General features: G+C 31.7%; 4 protein-coding genes across 9 annotated transcripts in view; 2 read left to right on the forward strand and 2 right to left on the reverse strand.

Annotated features, from left to right (window-relative positions):
• Positions 1-6,634, forward strand: part of LOC107496154 (cellulose synthase-like protein E1) — an 18,674-nt gene extending 12,040 nt beyond the window's left edge. Inside the window, exons 1-8 of one of the 5 annotated variants that reach the window (XM_016117355.3) lie at positions 972-1,411; positions 1,854-2,172; positions 3,567-3,707; positions 3,807-3,941; positions 4,471-4,683; positions 4,769-4,996; positions 5,479-5,826; positions 5,945-6,634. In XM_016117355.3, the coding sequence (XP_015972841.1) occupies positions 1,104-1,411; positions 1,854-2,172; positions 3,567-3,707; positions 3,807-3,941; positions 4,471-4,683; positions 4,769-4,996; positions 5,479-5,826; positions 5,945-6,502 (2,250 nt within the window). In that variant the 5' untranslated portion in view covers positions 972-1,103 and the 3' untranslated portion in view covers positions 6,503-6,634. Of the gene's footprint in view, positions 1-970; positions 1,412-1,853; positions 2,173-3,566; positions 3,708-3,806; positions 3,942-4,470; positions 4,684-4,768; positions 4,997-5,478; positions 5,827-5,944 lie in introns of those variants that run through there. The other 4 variants (XM_052252203.1, XM_052252204.1, XM_052252202.1 and 1 more) reach the window with 4 other exon arrangements.
• A 118-nt stretch (positions 6,635-6,752) lies between these two features.
• Positions 6,753-8,656, reverse strand: LOC107496155 (protein NOI4). 2 transcript variants are annotated; one of them, XM_016117356.3, is made up of 3 exons: positions 8,485-8,656; positions 7,587-7,775; positions 6,753-7,151 (listed from the first exon to the last, which is right to left on the reverse strand). In XM_016117356.3, exons 1-3 carry the CDS (start codon positions 8,488-8,490, stop codon positions 7,107-7,109), a joined length of 240 nt encoding a protein of 79 aa, XP_015972842.1. In that variant the 5' UTR covers positions 8,491-8,656; the 3' UTR covers positions 6,753-7,106. The 2 variants fall into 2 exon arrangements, with proteins under 2 accessions (XP_015972842.1, XP_015972843.1); XM_016117357.3 differs by having other exon boundaries at positions 7,587-7,772; positions 8,485-8,652.
• A 1,575-nt stretch (positions 8,657-10,231) lies between these two features.
• Positions 10,232-15,707, forward strand: LOC107496036 (uncharacterized). The gene is made up of 16 exons (XM_021127032.2): positions 10,232-10,401; positions 10,484-10,536; positions 10,694-10,848; positions 10,968-11,078; positions 11,290-11,355; positions 11,746-11,829; positions 11,914-12,000; positions 12,167-12,258; positions 12,560-12,620; positions 12,722-12,781; positions 12,964-13,024; positions 13,097-13,204; positions 14,763-14,881; positions 14,967-15,124; positions 15,208-15,304; positions 15,391-15,707. Exons 1-16 carry the CDS (start codon positions 10,277-10,279, stop codon positions 15,520-15,522), a joined length of 1,569 nt encoding a protein of 522 aa, XP_020982691.1. The 5' UTR covers positions 10,232-10,276; the 3' UTR covers positions 15,523-15,707.
• LOC107496164 (uncharacterized) lies at positions 13,384-14,591 on the reverse strand. The gene has a single exon (XM_016117366.3). The coding sequence runs from the start codon at positions 14,574-14,576 to the stop codon at positions 13,731-13,733; it is 846 nt and encodes a 281-aa protein (XP_015972852.1). The 5' UTR covers positions 14,577-14,591; the 3' UTR covers positions 13,384-13,730.
• Positions 15,708-20,553: the final 4,846 nt, after the last annotated feature.

Consider the following 20,553-nt stretch of genomic DNA (forward strand, 5'->3'; position numbering starts at 1 on the left):
ATTAATAATTAATTTTAGTTATTAATTTTAGTGTACAAATAATATTTTTGTATATATATATATATATATTATCTTAATATATATTTTATTTTGCAGCCGAGTTTTGTTATTATTAGTATTTATTTATTCACAATTTCACACTCAATAACCCAATCTCTTTATTTTAAAAAAAAATATTTGCATAAGTAAAAATATTGAATTTATAAAAAAATCTTAAATAATAATGCTGATAAGGCAATAATGCTACATGTGATCTAAATTGAATGTAAAATATATTAATGTTTAGCTAAACTTATCCATCATTGCCTCATTAAAAGAAAAGAAAAAGACAGAAAAATGGTACCCTTTTTGTCTTTAGGCCTCTGTAATCATAATCATATAGTGCAAAAAGCCTCCACAAGCCACAACCTTAACCATTATTGCTTGACCAGAATATACCTCACCTCCTTGACCAGAATAATATATATCATTCTACCAAGAAATTCTCAACTAATAATATTGCTTCAGAAACCCACAATTTTGTTTCAAAATAAAGATATTTAACATGTTTCCTATTCTCTACTTTTACTTTTAGATATATATTTTTATTTTTTTTGTATTCTTAACAAGTTTTAAATATATTTTTAACATTTAACTTATTTTAATTTTATCTTTAATATTTTTTATAAATTTCATTATATTCTTTCCCTTATATATTTTTTTTTAATTTTACATTTCCATTAAACACATCATTAATGTCTTTATTCTCATCACCGAAAAAAAAAACTGTATTATTTATTTATTTTTTTAAGTGTCTTTGTGTTTTTCTCTTAAAGTAACTATATAATGAAAGAAGTTAGCTATTTATCAATGCAAGCCTTTGTTGCCTCTTCTTGTATCACTATATATACATGCTGAATTTCTTCCTCTAATATACAAGTTATATATGATTACACTCTACATTCTTTCATCACTCTATATATGTTAGCTAGCTTATTATTAGTTTTGTAATAATAACAAGTTTTATTTTGAGAAAAGAAAACTAGTTTTATTGTTATTATTATTATTATTATTAATTGTTATATATATTTCGAAATACATAGAATTAAAGTCATTAGAAAGATATGGTTGTAAAGAGGAGTGATGATGAAGAATCATTGTTTGAGACAACCAAATCAAGAGGGAGCTTCCTACATAGGGTGTTCTCAATGTCTTTGTTTGTGGCCATCTGCTTTGTCTATGCTTACCGGTTGACCCACATACCCACTGGTGGAGAAGACCACGGCGGCGGCGAAGATTACTACTATGGCACATGGACTTGGCTCGGGTTGCTCGCGGCGGAGCTGTGGTTCGGCCTCTACTGGGTCTTGACTCAAGCCGTCCGGTGGAACTTAGTGTTTAGGAAAACCTTCAAAAAGAGACTAGCTCAAAGGTATCATTTTATAATTTTTTTTTTGAAAATAGGAAGATTCGAATTCGCAACTTTTAGGTAAGTATAAGAAAACTATAATATTTGAGTTATAACTCCTTGATAATTATCACTTTGTATTAAGAAAATATTTAATAATAAAAAATATTAATAAAAAATTGTCAAAACTTAGTATAGTTTATATATAGAGGTTTTTTGTTGTATGACTAAATTTTACTATTGACCAAAGAGAGAAGAATGACAAAAGCCACCCACATAAAAGATCTATCAATAAATATATCAAAAGTATAATAAAACTTGAACCAAATAAAGATATTGTGGTTATAATTAATAATAAAATATTTATATATGTATTAGTAAGATATATTTAACATATATAGTAGTGATAATAAGACAATCAATAATATAATAATTATAATTAATGGTGTAAATAAAATAATAACAGATATGAAGAAAGCAAGTTACCAGAAGTGGACATATTTGTGTGCACAGCAGATCCAGAAGTTGAGCCACCAATAATGGTGATCAACACAGTGCTGTCTCATATGGCTTATGACTATCCTTCTGAGAAGCTCAGTGTTTATCTCTCTGATGATGCTGCTTCTGATCTCACTTTCTATGCTCTTTTGGAGGCTTCTCTCTTTGCTAAGCATTGGTTACCTTTCTGCAAGAAATTCAATGTTCAACCTACGTCTCCAGCTGCTTATTTTAATAATATCCTTCTTCACCATAATCATGCTACTAAAGAATTCGCAAACATTAAGGTATAATCATGTAACTTTAATGTATTTTCGTCAAATTCATATTTCAGGTATAATCGTGTAACTTTAATGTGTGTATATATATATATATATATATATTTTTTTTTTGGGTGGATGGTGAAATTAGTTTCTAAAAAATATATTATTTTCTAAATTCGTTGTTAAAATTTTTTATCGGTTTTAGCCTTTCAAATATTATAAATTAATTATTTTTGTCTTTCTATCATTTAATTAATAGTTTATGTTAGTCAATAATTGATGATATAAAACATTAATTGATAGTAGGGGTGTATATGGCCCGGTCCGGTCCAAAAATTCGGTTCGATTCCGAACATTTTAAGGGCTAATTTAGTGTAATTTCATGAGGTCTAAGGCTGGATAAGAGTCTCAAAAATAGATCCGGTCATTATTTCGGGTCAGATTCGGACCATAACTCGGGTCACCCGAACTCGGCCCAGTAGTCCGGTCATCATAAACAATTAATATTTTGTGTTATTAGTGATGGATGATGACTATTCTTATGTGGAATTTAAATATTATAAACCTTAATATTTTGTGTTATTAGTCATTATAAGATTATAAGTTAATGTTTTATGTTTAAAATGCATAAGACTTTAGACTAATGCATAATATTGTGTTATTTGTATTGATTTAAATAATTTGATGTTATTAGACAATATTAGTATTGATTATGGTTATGCTTTAATTTTAGAGAAGCGTTGGTTCTTGTTATATTTTTTTAAGTGAATTTTACTATGTGAATTGTGAAATAATGGTTGGAGATTAAGTGATTTTTACATGCTAAAGACCCGGTTTTCACCCGGTCTGAAAGTGCGTAGGTTTCATTGGATCTAAGATCAAGTTAGGGTATAAAAATTAGGCTCGGTCTATATTTTGAATTGGGTCTGGATTAAGCCAAACCTGGTGTGGCCCGGCCCATGTACACCCCTAACTGATAGTATACATGTACACCTGACATGTCTAATTGTACACTCTGTATAAATATATTTATGAAAATTTATCAATTTAGTCTATTTTTTTAATTATATAATCCTTAATTGTAATACAATCTAAGGACACTAAATTGATAAATTTTATTTGTTTTGGTCTAATTAAATATATTAAGTGTCATGTTAAGATATGAATTAATATTCCATGTCATCAATTATTTACGAAAATTATTCATTGAGTAACTAAAAAATAAAAATGATTAATTTATAATTTTTAAATGACTAATTTAATTGATAAAATTTTTTAAAAGATAAATTTAAATAACGAACCATCTTTAATATATAAATGATCCTTAAAGCTATAGAAAAATTAAATTTTAGTATAATGTCATGATGTACTTACTTTTGACAAGGCAATTTTGTGTTCATATATATTTAATGGTATAGAAATTATACGATGAGATGAAAAAAAGAATTGAAGATGCAACTAAGTTGGGAAGAGTTGCGAGTGAAGAACGTTCTAAGCATAGAGGGTTTTCTCAGTGGGATTCATATTCTTCTCGACGTGACCATGACACAATTCTTCAAGTATAATATAGTAACATTAATTATTATACAACTTTTTCTATCAATTAATTAGGTGATTATTTATATTAATTAATTAATTTGATATTGTTATGATAACAGATAATACTGCATAAAAAAGAGCCGCATAATTCTAAAGATGAAGATGGGAATTATTTGCCAACTCTTGTGTATTTGGCTCGTGAGAAGAGACCCCAACATCATCACAATTTCAAAGCTGGAGCCATGAACTCTTTGGTATAGATGTTTTATCATAATTTTACAGTCATCTAATAAAATTCATGCGGATAATTTTTTGAATAATAATTTTAAAAATTAGTTACTTTTATTGATACAGTAATACACGATTAGTTATTTGTTTGTATAAAAATTAAGTGCTAGTTTTATTAATACATACTAGGGTAAAGTATGTTTTTTGTCCTTAAATTTGCGATTTTCTTCAAGAATATTCCTAACGTTTAGTTATATTTAATTTTGTCCTTAAATTTTCGATTTGTATCAAAATTATCTCTTGATATTAATTTCATATAAAATGTTAGGAATAAAATTAAAAACTTCCAAAAGTAATTTTGACACAAATCGAAAACGTTAGGAATAAAATTGAATTAATCGAAAACGTTAGATACAAAATTGAATAAGATTAAACGTTAGGGATATTTTTGAAAAAAATTACAAACGTATGCTGCATTAGTATAAATTATGCCAATTTCATTAATGAAACATTATATTAATTCTTCTTATGTTGCACCTAATTAATTAATTGTAGCTAAGGGTGTCATCAGTGATTAGCAATGCGAAGATCATTTTAAATGTAGATTGTGACATGTACTCAAACAGTTCAGAATCAGTGAGGGATGCTCTTTGCTTTTTGATGGATGAAGAGAAAGGCCATGAAATTGCTTTTGTGCAGTTCCCTCAGACTTTTGAGAACATTCTCAAGCATGACATATACAGCAGCACTCTATTATCAATTGTTGATGTGAGCCATCCCCTTCATCTTCACCAATATAATGAATTGAGAAATATTCAAACTTGTATTGATGATTATTCTATTTTATATGAAGGTGGAGATGCATGGTGCGGATCATTATGGTGGCCCTTTCTATATTGGAACATGCTGCTTTCATAGGAGAGATGCTCTAAGTGGGATGAAGTTTAGTGTTGGATACAAGAATGAGTTATTAAAGAGTGAGAGAGACAATTCCATAGAAGAAAACTTGCATGAATTAGAAGTAAAATCAAAGGCTCTAGCAAGTTGCAACTATGAGAAAAACACACTATGGGGAAAAGAGGTGCCTTATATCTCCATATCCTTTTTTAGTTGAATAAAATCCCTATTTATAAAATGAAATTTTCATATATGAGAAGAAGTTTATCCTGATATATTCATATGCACGCATATAAAAGTTGGTAAAATATCGTATGATTTGAAAAACAAAAATACTATATCTATACAAAAAATTAACCACTAAATTAGTCGTTATAAATTTTTGTGTCTAAATATATGTTTCACATGTTATAGTAAAATCAAACTTGTAATAGATGAATAATCAAACTTGTTTACAGTAGTATAGTAAAAAAATTATGAGATGTCAAATATATATTTTTATATGAAGTGGTTTATTGATGGTTGATTTTTTATGTACCTGTAGAATAATTATTTGAAAAACTAATTGAAAATTTTAAGAAAACCAAGATATCTTAAATCTTAATTTAAAAGATTTCTTAATATGCATGCTACAAATTAATGAATAATGGTTCATTCCAAATGTAGATGGGTGTGAGATATGGGTGTCTAGTGGAGGATGTGATGACAGGATTGTGTATACATTTGCAAGGATGGAAATCAGTGTACTATAGCCCACCAAGGAAGGCTTTCTATGGTGTTGCTCCAACCACCTTGCTTCAAGCACTTGTTCAGCACAAGAGATGGGCTGAAGGACAAGTTCAAATTCTTCTTTCTGAGCATTGTCCAGCATTATATGGCCATGGAAGGATCAGCTTAGGCCACCAATTGGGATATTCTTACTGCAATTGTTGGGCACTCACCTCCTTATCAAAGCTATATTACTCCATCATCCCTTCACTCTATCTCCTTAGAGGCATTCCCTTGTTTCCAAAGGTAATGTGATTATTTAGAAGTATCTTGCAATTACGTTTTTGTTGTATAACTTCATAATAAAGAATGTTTTATGTACTTATTTGTCTTATACACTGAATACATTTCTTGTGCTGATCAGATGTCTAGCATATGGTTCATACCTTTTGCATATGTAATAGTGGGTGAAAGTGCTCGCAGTTTGTTGGAGTTTGTGTTATTTGGAAGCACAATCCAAGGTTGGTGGAATGACCTAAGGATGGTGCTGTACAAGGGAACAAGCTCTTACCTATTTGCTCTCATAGACAGCATCTCCAAGTTATTTGGCCTTCCAGATTCTCCCTTTACAGTCACAGCTAAGGTCATGGAGGAAGATGTTTCCGAACGATACGAGAAACAAGTTATGGAGTTTGGAGCAGCTTCTCCATTGTTCACTGTATTGGCAACAATTGCATTGCTCAATTTGTTCTGTTTACTTGGCATTTTGAAGGAGTTAGCCCTTTGTGAAGACTGGTTTGAAACTTATAAGAAAATGTCCTTGCAAATTCTGTTGTGTGGGTTCTTGGTACTTATCAATATTCCTATATACCAAGGACTTTTCTTAAGGAAGGATAAGGGCAGATTGCCAAGCTCTATTGCCATTAAATCAACAGTATTGGCTCTAAGCACATGCATCCTCTTCAACATGTTGAAAGATTAAATTATTGTAATGTGTGCATTTGTCTTTTATTTGGAAGAAAAATAAAATAATTTCATAATGAAATAAGGGATTCTTATTGTCATTTGAAGGAATTGTATAATGTTTACTTTAGAAAGATGTACTAGAAGATCCATGGTGAAAGAAATTCGCTATCTTCTTAGCTAATTGTACGCAATAATACCATTTTGATTATAATTATATTATGTATAATACAGAATATTTAGGAAAGTAAGGTAGGCATCAAATCAGGTTTGTAGAAAATCAAAGGAATAAAAATCTGTTGATAAAATAAGATTTGTTTAAATTATACAAGAAGGAATACAATGTGAGAAGCAATCACTATAGGCCATAGCGCAAGACAGAAAAAAAAGGAAGCAATCTTTGCTCCTAATTATAAGGCACCACATCAATACAGATACGTACAGATAACATAATAGTCTGTTTTCTTAACTCTCCCCACAGTGCAACTCACTTTTACAGTACATAAACTTATATTCAAACAGAATTCATTTATGGCTCTGTAGCTCAGATCTTGGAAACACTGGGAGCTAGTTGGATATAAACATGTTCTTCTGTTCAGGCTTTTAGACAGGAGCAACCAATACTATGATTCTGCAGGAGGATTTTGTATGCAGCAAAACCATTTCTTCTGAAAATCAATTCATTCATGAGAAGGTTAACACGCTATACCTTATGATTAATTCAAGTACCACGCATCTATTCAATGATTACATTGCCATTTGACAATCTAAACTTGGACAAAGAAATAGAAAAACCTTCCTGAGTTAGTCTACAAGTGATCCCTGAGCTAGAACAACAAACTACACAGACAAGAATGATAAGGTTCATTACTTCATTACCTTATTACCTCATATACATCAAGGTGCCAGGTTATTTAGCTAAAATATACTTGTACTCAAGACAAGTTAGTGCAACATAGAGCAGAGCTTGTTAACTAATAATGTTCCTAAATCCATTTGAAATACATACACATGCATTATATACAATACACACACAGACAGCCACTCAAATATCCTAAACAATAGAAAACATTAAAGACATGCACAGGTTTAGAACATCTTACACTCGCAGTTTTGCCGGGATCTAATGCAGGCTTGGCAGTATGAGGATCAGCTTTTCCGGGTGACTCAGGTTTGCCACCAGTCTTCTTCTCATCCCTAGCTTTGTTAAAGATTACAGTGTACCCTTCCGCTGAAGCTGGATCATTAACATCCCATTCACCAAACTTAGGTAGTGGCTGACCCTTTTCCTGCTGTATATTAAGTCAACTCAGTTAACCAACATTCAAACCCTAGTAAACTTAAAAAGTAACTAATTCTCATTTTTCAACACAATTCAAAACTAAACCTGATGATTTAATCATAAACTTGAACTATCCATGGGAGAAATTAATCTAAAAGCAATTAACTAACACATCTAACTCGTTTCTATACTAACTGTTAATACATTGAACTCATCCCTCTCTGTGAGGTGTGTTTTCTCTCTTCTCTTTCCCCCAACCCTAGATCCAGGTAAGGAATGCTCTCTGCAATAAACTACATCATCTAACTCCGCAGTAAAAGATGTTCAGTCATCAATAGTCTTTGGATAAAGAGCAAAGCCACCTAACAGTGTTTAGTTCAGTGTATTGTTAACCTTATCTTCTCTTTAGATCTTAGATCTGAGATTTTGTAAACTCCGTTGTTGTTTCATCACAGAGTTTAACCTAAAATTCGAACAATCGAAACGCAGATCATATCACCAAAATCAATCATCGAAATTACAAAAAATTCATAAAAATATAGCGATTATCGAACCAAAATCACGGAAATCGTAGCAGAAATAGCTAAACGCAATCATCGTCGAGGAATCGAGCAGAGCAAACAGAACCGATTAAGAGAAACATAATCGGTACAAATTTAGAATGACGCTAATCAGAAAATTCCAAAGAGGACGAAAAAAAATGAAATAGGAACACATACCGACATGAATACCGGATTGGAAAGATTTTCCGGGAAAAGAAAAAAGAGTGGGAAAATAGAAGACGAGAAAATTTCAGGGACGAAATGAAAAGAAGAGTGTGCGTCTTTTGAGAGAGAGAGAGAGAGAGAGAGAGAGAAGAGCGAGAATGGTTGGGACTAAGTGAAAGAAATTTTGGAGGCGCAGTGTTTGAGTTATAACGGCGTTTGCGTAACGTGTTAAACGGATGCCACAGTGAAGAAGGAATCAGTGACGGCGCGTCCAAACGGCGCCGTTTGACTTTAACGCTGTATTAGACTATTTGAGTAAAACAGAAAAAAACAGAAAGAAAAAGTTTAGTAATGGAATCTATCTACTAATTATGCTTAACGCTAATGATAATCCTAAATTCCTAATGCTTATATAAAAATGTTTTATAATCAACTTGAGTAGGTATAGCAGTTAATTTATTAATTTATTTAAATAAAAGTTAGGAGTTTAAATCATGTATATAGCAATTTATTAATTTATAATAAATTTTTAAATAAAATTTAAATTCATACAAAATTAGTTTTCGATTTACTGAATTGATGGATACGGTAGGAAAAAAATATGGAAAGGTTTTATTGTTGTTAGCATGACCACATCAATCATGTAATGTCTACAACTATTTTATCAATCAATTTATTTAGTTATCAACTTATTCTTATATTTTCTTAATTAATTAATTTGATAAAAAGTAGTAGTAGTGCTCAATTTGTCTATGGTGGTACCCCATAAACTTTGATCATGTGTCAAGAGGAATATATTCTCACAAGTCATATATATCTTTTATTTAAGTCATGGCAAAATGACACTTGCATCAATCTAGTTGTCTTCTTCCTTTTTTTTTTTAGCTTTAAAGTTTTCCTAAAGTTATGAGTGTGTGTTCCTCATCATTTATTCCTCTTTACAAGGTCCTTTGGAAAATCTAAATTATAGAATTATGCAAATAGAAATACTATTAACTAGCTTATATAATTTTGGGTAAAATATACTTTTTGTCCTGAAATTTGGCAAAAGTTTTAAAAATACCCATAAGTTTTATTTTGTTTTAATTTTGTCCTAAAAATTTTCGATTTGTATCAAATATATCCTTGACGGCTAAATTTTCTAAAAATCTAAGACCAATCTAATAATAATGTATGAAAATAATGCTTGATTTGCTTGTGTTGAGGGTTGTTTTTATAAAATTGTTGTTGAATCGGTCTTAAATTTTTTAAAAAATTAGTTGTCAGGGGTATATTTGATGCAAATAAAAAAATTTTAGAACCAAAATTAAAACAAAATAAAATTTAAGAGTATTTTTAAAATTTTTGTCAAACTTCATGGACAAAAAATATACTTTACCCTATAATTTTTCTATTATTCTTCTTATTCCACATTTAAGTATATATAATTGATTGATAGTTGACTTATAAAAATTTCATATTTAAAAACAAAAATTTAATCATCGATATTTTGTTAAAAAAAAGAAAAATATTTGAAAAACGAAAATCTTAAATAAATTTTTTATACACTAATTATAATAAAAACTAATGAAGTAATAATATCTTTTAATTTTGACTTCATTTATATCACTTTCATGCATTACACTAACGTTTTAAAAGATGTTGAATGAATTAATTATATTAATATCTAAGGGGTATTAAATTAAGATGATTAGTAGATAAAATAGATAAATAGATGTTTTAGAAGGAAAAATGAAAATGAAAAAATATCTACAACATATCATAATCCAAAAAACATAACGATTCGAAAGAACGAAGCGAAAACATGGCGCAAGTGCTGTACCTGCGGTTGTGTCTCCCTGCAGAACCCCGAAAATTCTCACCTTCTTCTTCTACTTCTTCTTCTTCTTCTTCTTCTTCTTCCAAACCTTCAAAAACCACTTCATTGATGCTTTCACTGCTTTTGCTATTATTCTACCAGCTCAATTACAATGACCCAAGATTAAAAATTGAAACTTTCAGGTGGTTCCAGTCGCTTGCTCAAAACCCAGAAGCTGAATTCAGAGGTTTCTCCTCACAGAGCTGGTATATACTCATTTTACTATCTATGTTATTGTTACCATCAGAATTTGGCTAATGGGGTGCCTTCAGTTTGAACCCTGCATCAGAATTGGTTTATGGTGTTTTTTTCTTGTTGTCTTATCAATTTTTTGCTTTTTTTTTGGCTAATGTAATGTTGCAGTCTCAGCTGTGAGATTGATGAGGATAGAGCTTGGTGGTGCTTTTGCTGACCTTCTCAATGAGAAAGGCAAAGGTTCTGGCGAGAATGAGATGGGATATGTCCAGAGAACGCTCGGCTTTCGAACCCGGGAATTGAATCATCATGATCTTAGATTGGTTATCACTTTCAACCATTCTCTGCTGTACTCTTAAAATTTTCATGTTGTGATCAATGGTTAGGCTTGAAATTGAAGTATTTTGGACTTTGATTCTTATTTAATTTTTAAATTACATAGGTTACTGACATTGTTGGCGGCACAATTCGTTGGAGAAGATATCTTGATCATCTGATCAGTTCAGTTTGTCATGATAAAGATATATCTAGTATGGAACCTCTTCTCTTACAGGTGATAAAAATGTTCTGTCACATATTTCTTATGAGCATGTTTGCATGAGCCATGAGTCTTCAACTGAGTAAATACTACTAAAGAAAAACCTTAACCATTGTTTTAGTTTGGCATTTTTCAATATAGAGTTTGTAGGTGAAAGTTCTGTAGCAAAGATGGCTGGTGTACTCACATTTATTGATCTGAGGCCTTATTGCATTGTCTGTTTCAGATTCTAAGAATAGGATTCTATGAGATTGTCAAATTAGATATGCCGCCATATGCTGTTGTAGATGAGGTATGTTTTTCTTTTCATTTTATCCCTTGTTTCCAGGTGAATAGATTGGGTTGATGTTGCTTGAAGCTCAAGCAGTATCAGACAAAAAGAATTATCATCTTTTGAATTTATCTATTTATCTTTTATGTTGTTTACAGCCATTAGAGATTATTTGTTTTATGATAAATTGTTGATTCTTGGTATAAAATTCAACTTCAATTTCTTATGTTAGGAAGAATTCATTTGTAACAGTAAAGTCTGGTATGGCTTCATTAAATTTTAAGTTTGATACAGGTGTTAGGAGACAGCTGTTCTTGCATTATTATTTATTATTATTAAGTGACAATAATTGTTTTTCAAAGTCCAACCTTTTCTTCATTAATTTTTTATATATACCGAATGGAAATGCAGAATGTTAGGCTTGCCAAAGTTGCGCTTAGACCTGGTGCCGGCAACATGGTCAACGGAATCCTCCGAAAGCTAGTTGCACTCAAGGTTTTCCTTTTCACAAATTTCATAAACTCCATGAGTGGAGAAACCATGAAGAGTTTATAAACTCCATTGTTGTTTGGCTTGCAGGAAGATGAGGTTCTTCCTTTGCCCAGAGTGGAGGGTGATGATCGTGCCCAAGCCCGTGCTTTAGCAACTCTATACTCACACCCAGTTGTTAGTGTGTAACTGACATGTCTTTTTTGCGCCAGTTATAAGGAATAAACCAGTGTCAGAAAAATACAACTTGATTAAACTAACACTATGAAGAGTAGCAGAAACATTGTCATATGTCAAACTTATAACGATAAACATTGAATATTTTCTAATTTCTTGTTTGAAGTGGATGGTAAGGAGATGGACAAAGTATCTTGGCCAGGAAGAAACCATTAAATTGATGAAATGGAACAACAGTGAACCTAGTTTCAGCTTAAGGCAAGGAAATATGTTGCTTCCTTTTTTCCTTTGTTCCTTATAAAGCACCATATAAGTGTATAACTGATAGGTTCAAGGGACTAGCAGAATTAGGGGATCTAACCAACTGTGGAGAGAGTTTTTCTCTCCTGAACTAACAGACTTGCAGATTTTTCTCTAACTGCCTCAAAAAACTAGCTAACCCTAGTATTATAGGCAGCAGCAATTAGGAATTAAGCAGTGAAAATCAAAAGCCAAACCGGGATCTATCAATAACACAGAAAATGAAAAACTGAAGCTATATATTTTGTGTTTGTCTCAGAGCAAACCAGGCAAGAGGTTTTTCGAGAGATGACCTTGTGATGCAGCTTAATGCATTGAAGGTAGTACTGATAAGTTTTCTTGTATGCACAATCCTTCCTTTTGCATTTTACCTCTTCTTCCATGGATAATCTGGTCTTTGCTTCCTTTTCTTAAACTTCAGGTCCCATACAGCGTTTCACCACATTTGGATGAATTTGTTCGCGTCAAAACCGGATTGCAGGTATGACAGTGAGGAGATGAGTTGATTATATGACTATTTTCATATGTGAATGTTGTTAATTGCATGGTGGAGACTGAACTCTAATACTCTATCTGTATATAACTTCTGATTTACATTATCAATTGTGAGAGTTTTAGCATGCCTAGATTATGTTACTGAGTATTTGTACTTTCATATTTCAGACTGTAATTCATGCCGGATTACTCAGAAAAGGCTTATGTTCAGTTCAAGATGAAAGTGCAGGTCTGGTTCTCATCTTTTCATGTAGCCGACTCTACTTAGTGAGGGATGAAACTCACAGATTGATGATTTCAGGTCTGGTAGTCTCTATTGTGGATCCTCAACCGGGTGAAACTGTGATTGATTGCTGTGCTGCTCCTGGTGGAAAGACCTTATACATGGCCTCTCGTTTATGTGGCCAAGGTAAATTACTCCTCCTCCTTAATCCACTTCATATTTTGATGAGAACCATGGTGGCCATCACAGAATTTTGAGAATTGAGACAAAAGCAGAGAAGGTTATATATTGAGAGAACAATAAAAGGTGAATACAATTTGATACAATAGATCTTCTATACACCAACAAAACTATAACCAATCAGCCAATCACAACTCAGTTACTAATCTCTGTTAACAATTTCTAACTAACCCCACAAAGGAAGAATCTGATTTGAGAAGACTAATACAGTTGCTTCCTCAACAAATTATCAAATGCCAAAGACTAATACAGTTCAACCACTCAAAGCAGAATTTGACCAATATCAAGCTTCACCAATTGGCAGAAACAAACATCAAAAGCTACCAGAGTTATTTCAAGAAATTTGAACTAAATGCTTAACCACCTTCAAACAAAGTAAAGAAAGAAGCTAAGTTGAACTTAAGCAACAATTGCAGAAGCTATACCAAAAATATGAAACTTTGAAATGAAACATGGAATTATGGTTGAAACATCACACTTCTGAAGGAGCAATCAAACGCTTGGGAACAAAGCGGTAAACAAGAACACCAACCCTATCACCATCGGAGGGAGCACAAGTGTGCAAAACGTCAACGTCGAAGAGCTTCTTCGCTTTCTTGAAGAACGCCGATTCCTTCTTCCACCTCTTCAAGTGAGCCATCACAAACACCGTCTCCTTCTCCTTTTTCTTCATATCTTTCTCCTCCTCGAACCCTAACAACAAAAAACGCAGCGTTTCGAGGAGCGGTTCGTACAGGTGGTCGTGATAAACCACATCCGAAGCCAGAACAACGTCGAAATCGCGCCCTATCTCTGCCACGTCATCAACATTTCCCCATCTCAGCGCCGCCACAGTTACGGCGCCGCCATTGGACGTAACAACTTCTTTGTTGGCGTCTGTGTTGAATTGGAGATTCGGAACGACGTGAGGAAGGTCCGTGATGGTCACATTGCCGCCGAGCGTGGCGGCGGCTACGATTCCGACGATTCCTGTGCCGGAGCCTAGCTCGAGGATCCTGAGCTGGCGCTGGCTGCCGGAGAAAGCAGCGGAGAGGGGGCTGGTGGAAGGGCTGGAACGGTAGCTATCAAGAAGAGAGATGAGTGCGGTGGCGGCGGGCCAGAGCTGGAAGGAGAGTCCCTCGGAAGGGAGCTGGCGAATCACGACCGTTGACTCGATCGAAAGGAGTGAGTAGCTCTGTTGCTCCGGTGCGCCGTCGTGTACGGTGGTTAAGCTGTTAGGTTGTTGTTCGTGGTGGTCTTGGTCGTTTAGGACGGTGGTGAAGGGGTTTATTTCGTCATCGTCATCTTCCTGAGTCGCCATTGCGCTTTCGTTCTTCATTTTAGGGTTTTTTATTTTTGAATCCCCTTTTATATTCGAAGTGACTGAGCTTGCAAAGAAAACAAAATATTGCTATTATCTATTGTCAATTATTTATTCCGCCTAAAAAATTAAGCCATATAATAGTTTCTTGCTTAGTTTGTTTAAAACTTGCATTGCACGCAACTAACGATTTGTGTTTTGCAGGTTTGGTATTTGCAGTTGATGTAAATCGTGGCAGATTGAGGATTCTCAAAGAGACAGCAAAGTTGCACCAAGTAGACGGCGTTGTTACCACCGTCCACGCCGATCTTCGCGTGTTAACGGTACGTTGTATCGCGCCGTTATCATGTTGAGATCGGAGGAATTGTTTCTTTCTAATATGTTTTTTGTTTGTTTTGGATTATCCAGGATGGTGAAGCGCTAAAGAGTAACAAAGTTTTGTTGGATGCTCCATGCTCTGGGCTTGGTGTTCTTTCGAAGAGAGCAGATTTGCGATGGAACCGGAAGCTGGAAGATATGGAAGACCTGAAGAAATTACAGGACGAGCTCCTCGATGCGGCGGCCAAGTAAGGCCAAGATTCTCTTCTGTGTTCCCTTTGTTTATTATGAAGATAAAAAACGTGATAATTCTTCTTTTCCACAAGTGTAGATTGGTAAAACCTGGTGGAGTGTTAGTTTATAGTACATGCTCCATAGATCCTGAAGAGAATGAGGAGAGGGTAGCAGCATTTCTTCAAAGACATGCGGTAACCATTATCATAAAATTCTTGTACTATGGCTTCTACTCTCAATTTTTCTGAAGTGCTAATCAATCTTTATCTGAATTTTTCAGGAATTTCGCATTGATCCTGTAGACAGATTTGTTCCACCTGATTTTGTGACGGACGGTGGTTTCTATTTTTCTAACCCGGTAAAGCATTCGCTCGATGGCTCCTTTGCGGCTCGATTGGTGCGCGCTTCCTAACTGTCCCCCATTTCGGGATGGCACTCAATGGAAAACAGAGCGGCTGAGTTGCTGCGGCCACAGTCCATCTCTTTACAAATCCAGGGCAGACTTTCTGATTTCTCATCCATGAAAAAGGTTTATATCTGAGATGCCTGCAACTTCAGTTTCATCAGGCTGGTAATCCTTAACAACATACTTGCTTGGTTGAAGCAAAATTGAGTAGCTGTTAACAAGTAATGTTTTTTTTTTTTTAGTAAAACTGTTATGCAGCTGTTGTAGCCCACAATTTTGTAGATAATTTCAGGGCCATATTGATACAGTCTGTTTTTATTGTTCATCACACTTGACACACTTAGAACTAGAATTGAATTTGAGACAATAATTTTTTATTTTTTCCATAATTTCTCATCCTAGTCAGTTAAAGATTAATCCATTGGAATCTCGAGTACATTTAAGGATCTGTACTAAATAGATTATTCCATAAATAAGATATGATTCAAACTTCCCGATACATATGCTGGAAGTTGAAATATAAAGAAATATTATTAAACATTTCTCTGGTTAAAAATGTAACAAATTTTCTTAATATTAATAGTGTCTCATACTCTCATGAAGTTGTTGGGCATTTCGAGGTGTATCTTTAGCACTGGAAGCACTCAGTAATTAGATTATATTCGTATCTTAGGCACTGAAGATTTATTGTTTGAAAAGTGGAGTAGGTGCAGTTTGGACAAAATGGGAATGCAAATAAAATAACCTGGAAACTGGAAAGGACAAATTTGCCATGTCACATGCAACATTGTATGACCCACAAAAAGTCAAATATTACAATTCAGCCGTTTAATGTACATAGAAATTAGTAACATTGACAGCCATCCAAATCTTTAATACCGAAAAAATAAAAAATAAATGTTTTTCAAAATAAACACTGAACAGCCACCCATTGTCAGATATAAATTAAACAAAGCAGCCACCCACTGAATTATTAGTGATTAATCTATCATCATCTATGTGCGACCTGTATTTTTACTACTATTATCTAACTGTCAAAGTTCAATCTAATTTTAACTTCTTATTTACAGAATTTGACATACATCATTGTTACTATTATTTATTTATTTTGGTTGAATCTAAAGACATCACTATGTTACTTGTTAAGAAAAGAGTTGGCTTTGATTTTTAATTTTTATATAATACTAAATGTATTATATTAGAATGTCAATTGTTAATTAATTAAATAATCTTTTAAATGTAGAATTAATTTATATCCATGGAAGAATGTTTCCCCAGTCATCCTAGGTATCTCTACTTAGATGATCACACACAAGAATTATATTGACAACCAACTAATTACTATTCTATTAGATAAATATAACTAATTTTTACACCTACTAATTATTTTTGCAAAAAGAAAAACCCTTTTAATATATATAACAAAATTGATCAGATGTTTTGTCCATATATATACAAAATATTAAAATAAAATCTAATTAATTTTATATAATAAATAAGTAATAAAAACCAATAAATTATAATTCAAATGGCATAATTTTTTTATTTGGATCCTCTAAAGTTTAAATTTTACTTTAGAGAGTAAAGTATCATCTTTTACCATTGAATAGTTTCTTTTTCATATTTAGACCTAGTTTGAGTAACCAACTTAATTAAGACTTAAACAATAAATGACTCTATTAAAAGTAACTTATAAATAAGTTATTTTGTGTTTGGATTTTTAACTCTAAAAGTGCTTAATTTATAGAAATGTGATGAAAAGTAGAAGTATTATGAGAGAAGTCATTTTTTTAACTTCTCTATAAGTTTCTAAATAGCTTCTTAAAAAGTTGTAATTTGGTTTTGAAAATTGCACCAGACATTAATACTACTACTTTTTATAAGTCAAAAGTTAAAAAAAGTTACTTCTAAAGTTTTCAAATGGCCCTTATTCTTGGTCCCACCTATGAAATAAATTGTGAGAGATCACACTTTACTCTCTAAAATAAAATTCAAAATTTAAAAGATCCAAATACTAATCTCTTTATACTCATCTAAAGATCACAAATTCGAATATCATTTTTAATTAAAAAAAAAATTAGATAATGAAGAGAAGACACATAAATTAACTAGGCCAATAAGCAAAATGCATTTAGCCAAATCAAACACCACTCATATATCATATAGTCGGTTAAGTATATTGTGACATTGATATATAAGACCACCACCTTTGGCGACCTATCCAAGGTGATTTTCTAGCACCTTTCAGATAGAGTTTCTGTTTCATACGTTTCTCTCTCTCTTCAAAGTTCAAACCATTCTTCATCAATTTCATCTCAGCTCCTTATTCATTCTTTCCCAATACATCTTCTTCAATCAATAATTTCCTTTCCATTATAAATTATTTTTCTCTTTCCCCCTACTCTTAGATCTTGTGCCCTTCTCCTCAGTTTTATCTTTGCTACTATATATCTTTCCTAATAAATCTAACTCTATATGATCAATATGTTCAAGAAGAGACAAGATCAGATATATATATGCAGGTGAATTATTCATTCTTATTTCTTAATCAACCATCTATTTATTATTCATAGTTGCTTTTAAAATTTTACATATTTAGTATAGATGTGATGAAGTAGCTCATTGTAGAGATTACTTTTGATATTCTATAGTATTGTTAAGTTATCAAGATTTATATATCTAAAAAGATGAAAATTTAGAAACAATTAATTTCACGTGGAAGTGATAGTTGAGAATTCTTAAGTGATAATTTAGTTAAACTTGTTAAATCATTTAACATACTTAACTATCAATTTCATAGTAATTTGAGTTTCTACCATCTAAAAAGTTTATAGATCTTGTATGTATTGACATATTCCGAATCCATGTTATCAGAAATATATTCCTTGATCAGTGTCTTGATAGATATAGATAATATAACAGGTAGAAATTCAGGTATAGACAATTTTACGTAAAATTAATACTTAAAAAGTCAATAGATGATTTAATTGATTTGACTAAATTTTTCATCTAATGACTCTCAGGTATCAAGTTGAAATCGATTGCACCTGAATTTTCACTAACATAAAATATTCTAGCAAAAGTAGAAGATAGATAACAAACACATCTCATTATAACCTAAACCCTAATAATTATATCTTAAACCCTAGTTCTACCTAATCCCTGTAAAAACCTCGTCACTTGTCTGTGTTTCGTTAGGTTTAAGAGGAGGAGTACTTAAGTAGGACTTCAACCATTTTATTCCTATAACTTCGCATTAAATACTAGTTATTAAGCAAGAATAATATCATATTTAATTGCACCAAAAGCTGCATATATATACCTAGATGTGTGCATATATTGTTTCACCTACTGATGAATATATTGTTGATGCTGTTTTAATTTTGTTGATCAAGGAGAAGAGTGATATACAATTAATGGTCACAAAACGTTGCAAAAGAGGATGATATACAAGTATTTGGACGCTGAAGAGATTATAAATGTTGACAGAAGAGAGAGAGCACAACCCGAGAAATGGTCAAAGAATCTTTTACCTTTGTTGGGAGTGTGCTCTCTACTCTTCTGTCATCATCTTTATCTTTATTTATATAGTATAGATCTTTTTTCTCTTAATAATCGTTACTATATATCTTAATTACCATTCAAGCCAACTAGCTAAGGTATGTAATGAGGTATAAATTTTCTTTCTACTAAAATGGTGAGAATAAAATCGAGTTGAGTTGGTTTAATAGTTAGCTTACTATTTCGAATTTTGTCTTGTGCATAATGCAGCAATTCATTGATCAATAATAAACTCTTAAATGAAGATCAATACCACGACAGATTAATTCTTAATTTGTCGGGATAGAAGATAAGTATTGAAAATTAATTTTTAATTAGTCAATAATATTAATTAATTTTTTTCATTATAAAAGTTTTTTTTTAGTTTAAGGATTTAGAATTTATATTTAATAATTTAAAATATAACTAAAAAGGTTAACTCTTTAGTTGAACTCAAATGATAAATATATATTATGAGAGTAAGTAGTGAACATTAATTTTTAATTAATTAACTTTTTAATTGTAAAAACACTTATATGTTTTTTTAAAAAATATTAGAATTATTATAATTTAGGATTAAAAAATTAAGATTTAACTAAAGTTTAAGATTTCATGCAAAGTATGTGGATAATGATAATCATATTCCTCCGTTTAGTTTTTGGTTCACAAACAGAAAAACCATAGTGTTAATAGTTAGAGAAATTATATATATAATAATTAGTTTTATTAATTAATTTTATATATTAGTATACAAATAATATTTTTATTTTAGTATATGTATATTTATAACTAGTAGAAAGTATGTACGGTGCAAGAAGCTAAGAAACAAGAATGATCGATAATGATGATGGTGATTATCGATGATGGTGATGGAGCAGAATCAAATCAAGCACAGCAACATGAAATTAATAAAGTCAATTTCTGTAATTTGGCTTTTTCAGAAAGACCAATATTTGTGCCAATCTTTCATGTATACGGTCGCTACTTTAGGAGAAAATAAGGATCTGATCTGATAAGATAATGTTTATAGTCAACTTTTTCTTTTTTATTGGTTTGTGGAAATTAATATCAGCTTTAGAGAAAATGACTCTTAAAATATCTTCTTCTATTTATTAATATTATTGTACAATATTTCTTGTTATCATCTTCTATTTTAGGAGGAGTAGCATCAATTCCTGTGCATGTCTACAACGTGTCATCCAAAAAGTTCTATTTTTCTGCTCTGATCATCTCCTTGAAACTCCAAATTAAAACCAATGCTAGCATATTAAAAGTCAGAACAAACAAATTTGCCTTGAGTAACATTTTTAATTAATAATCTTAGTAACTAAATTTATATATGGTTGTTAACCAAAGATGAGAATAGATTTTTTTAATTTTTTTAATTGAAAAATAAAGTGTACTTTTTATTTTTTTAATATTTTTATATTTTTTTAATTTTATTTATAAAATTAAGTGTGAGAAATTACACTTTATTTTTTTAAGTGAAAAAAAATT

This window comes from Arachis duranensis, chromosome 7 (genome assembly GCF_000817695.3).
Source record: "Arachis duranensis cultivar V14167 chromosome 7, aradu.V14167.gnm2.J7QH, whole genome shotgun sequence".
Classification (NCBI taxonomy): domain Eukaryota; kingdom Viridiplantae; phylum Streptophyta; class Magnoliopsida; order Fabales; family Fabaceae; genus Arachis; species Arachis duranensis.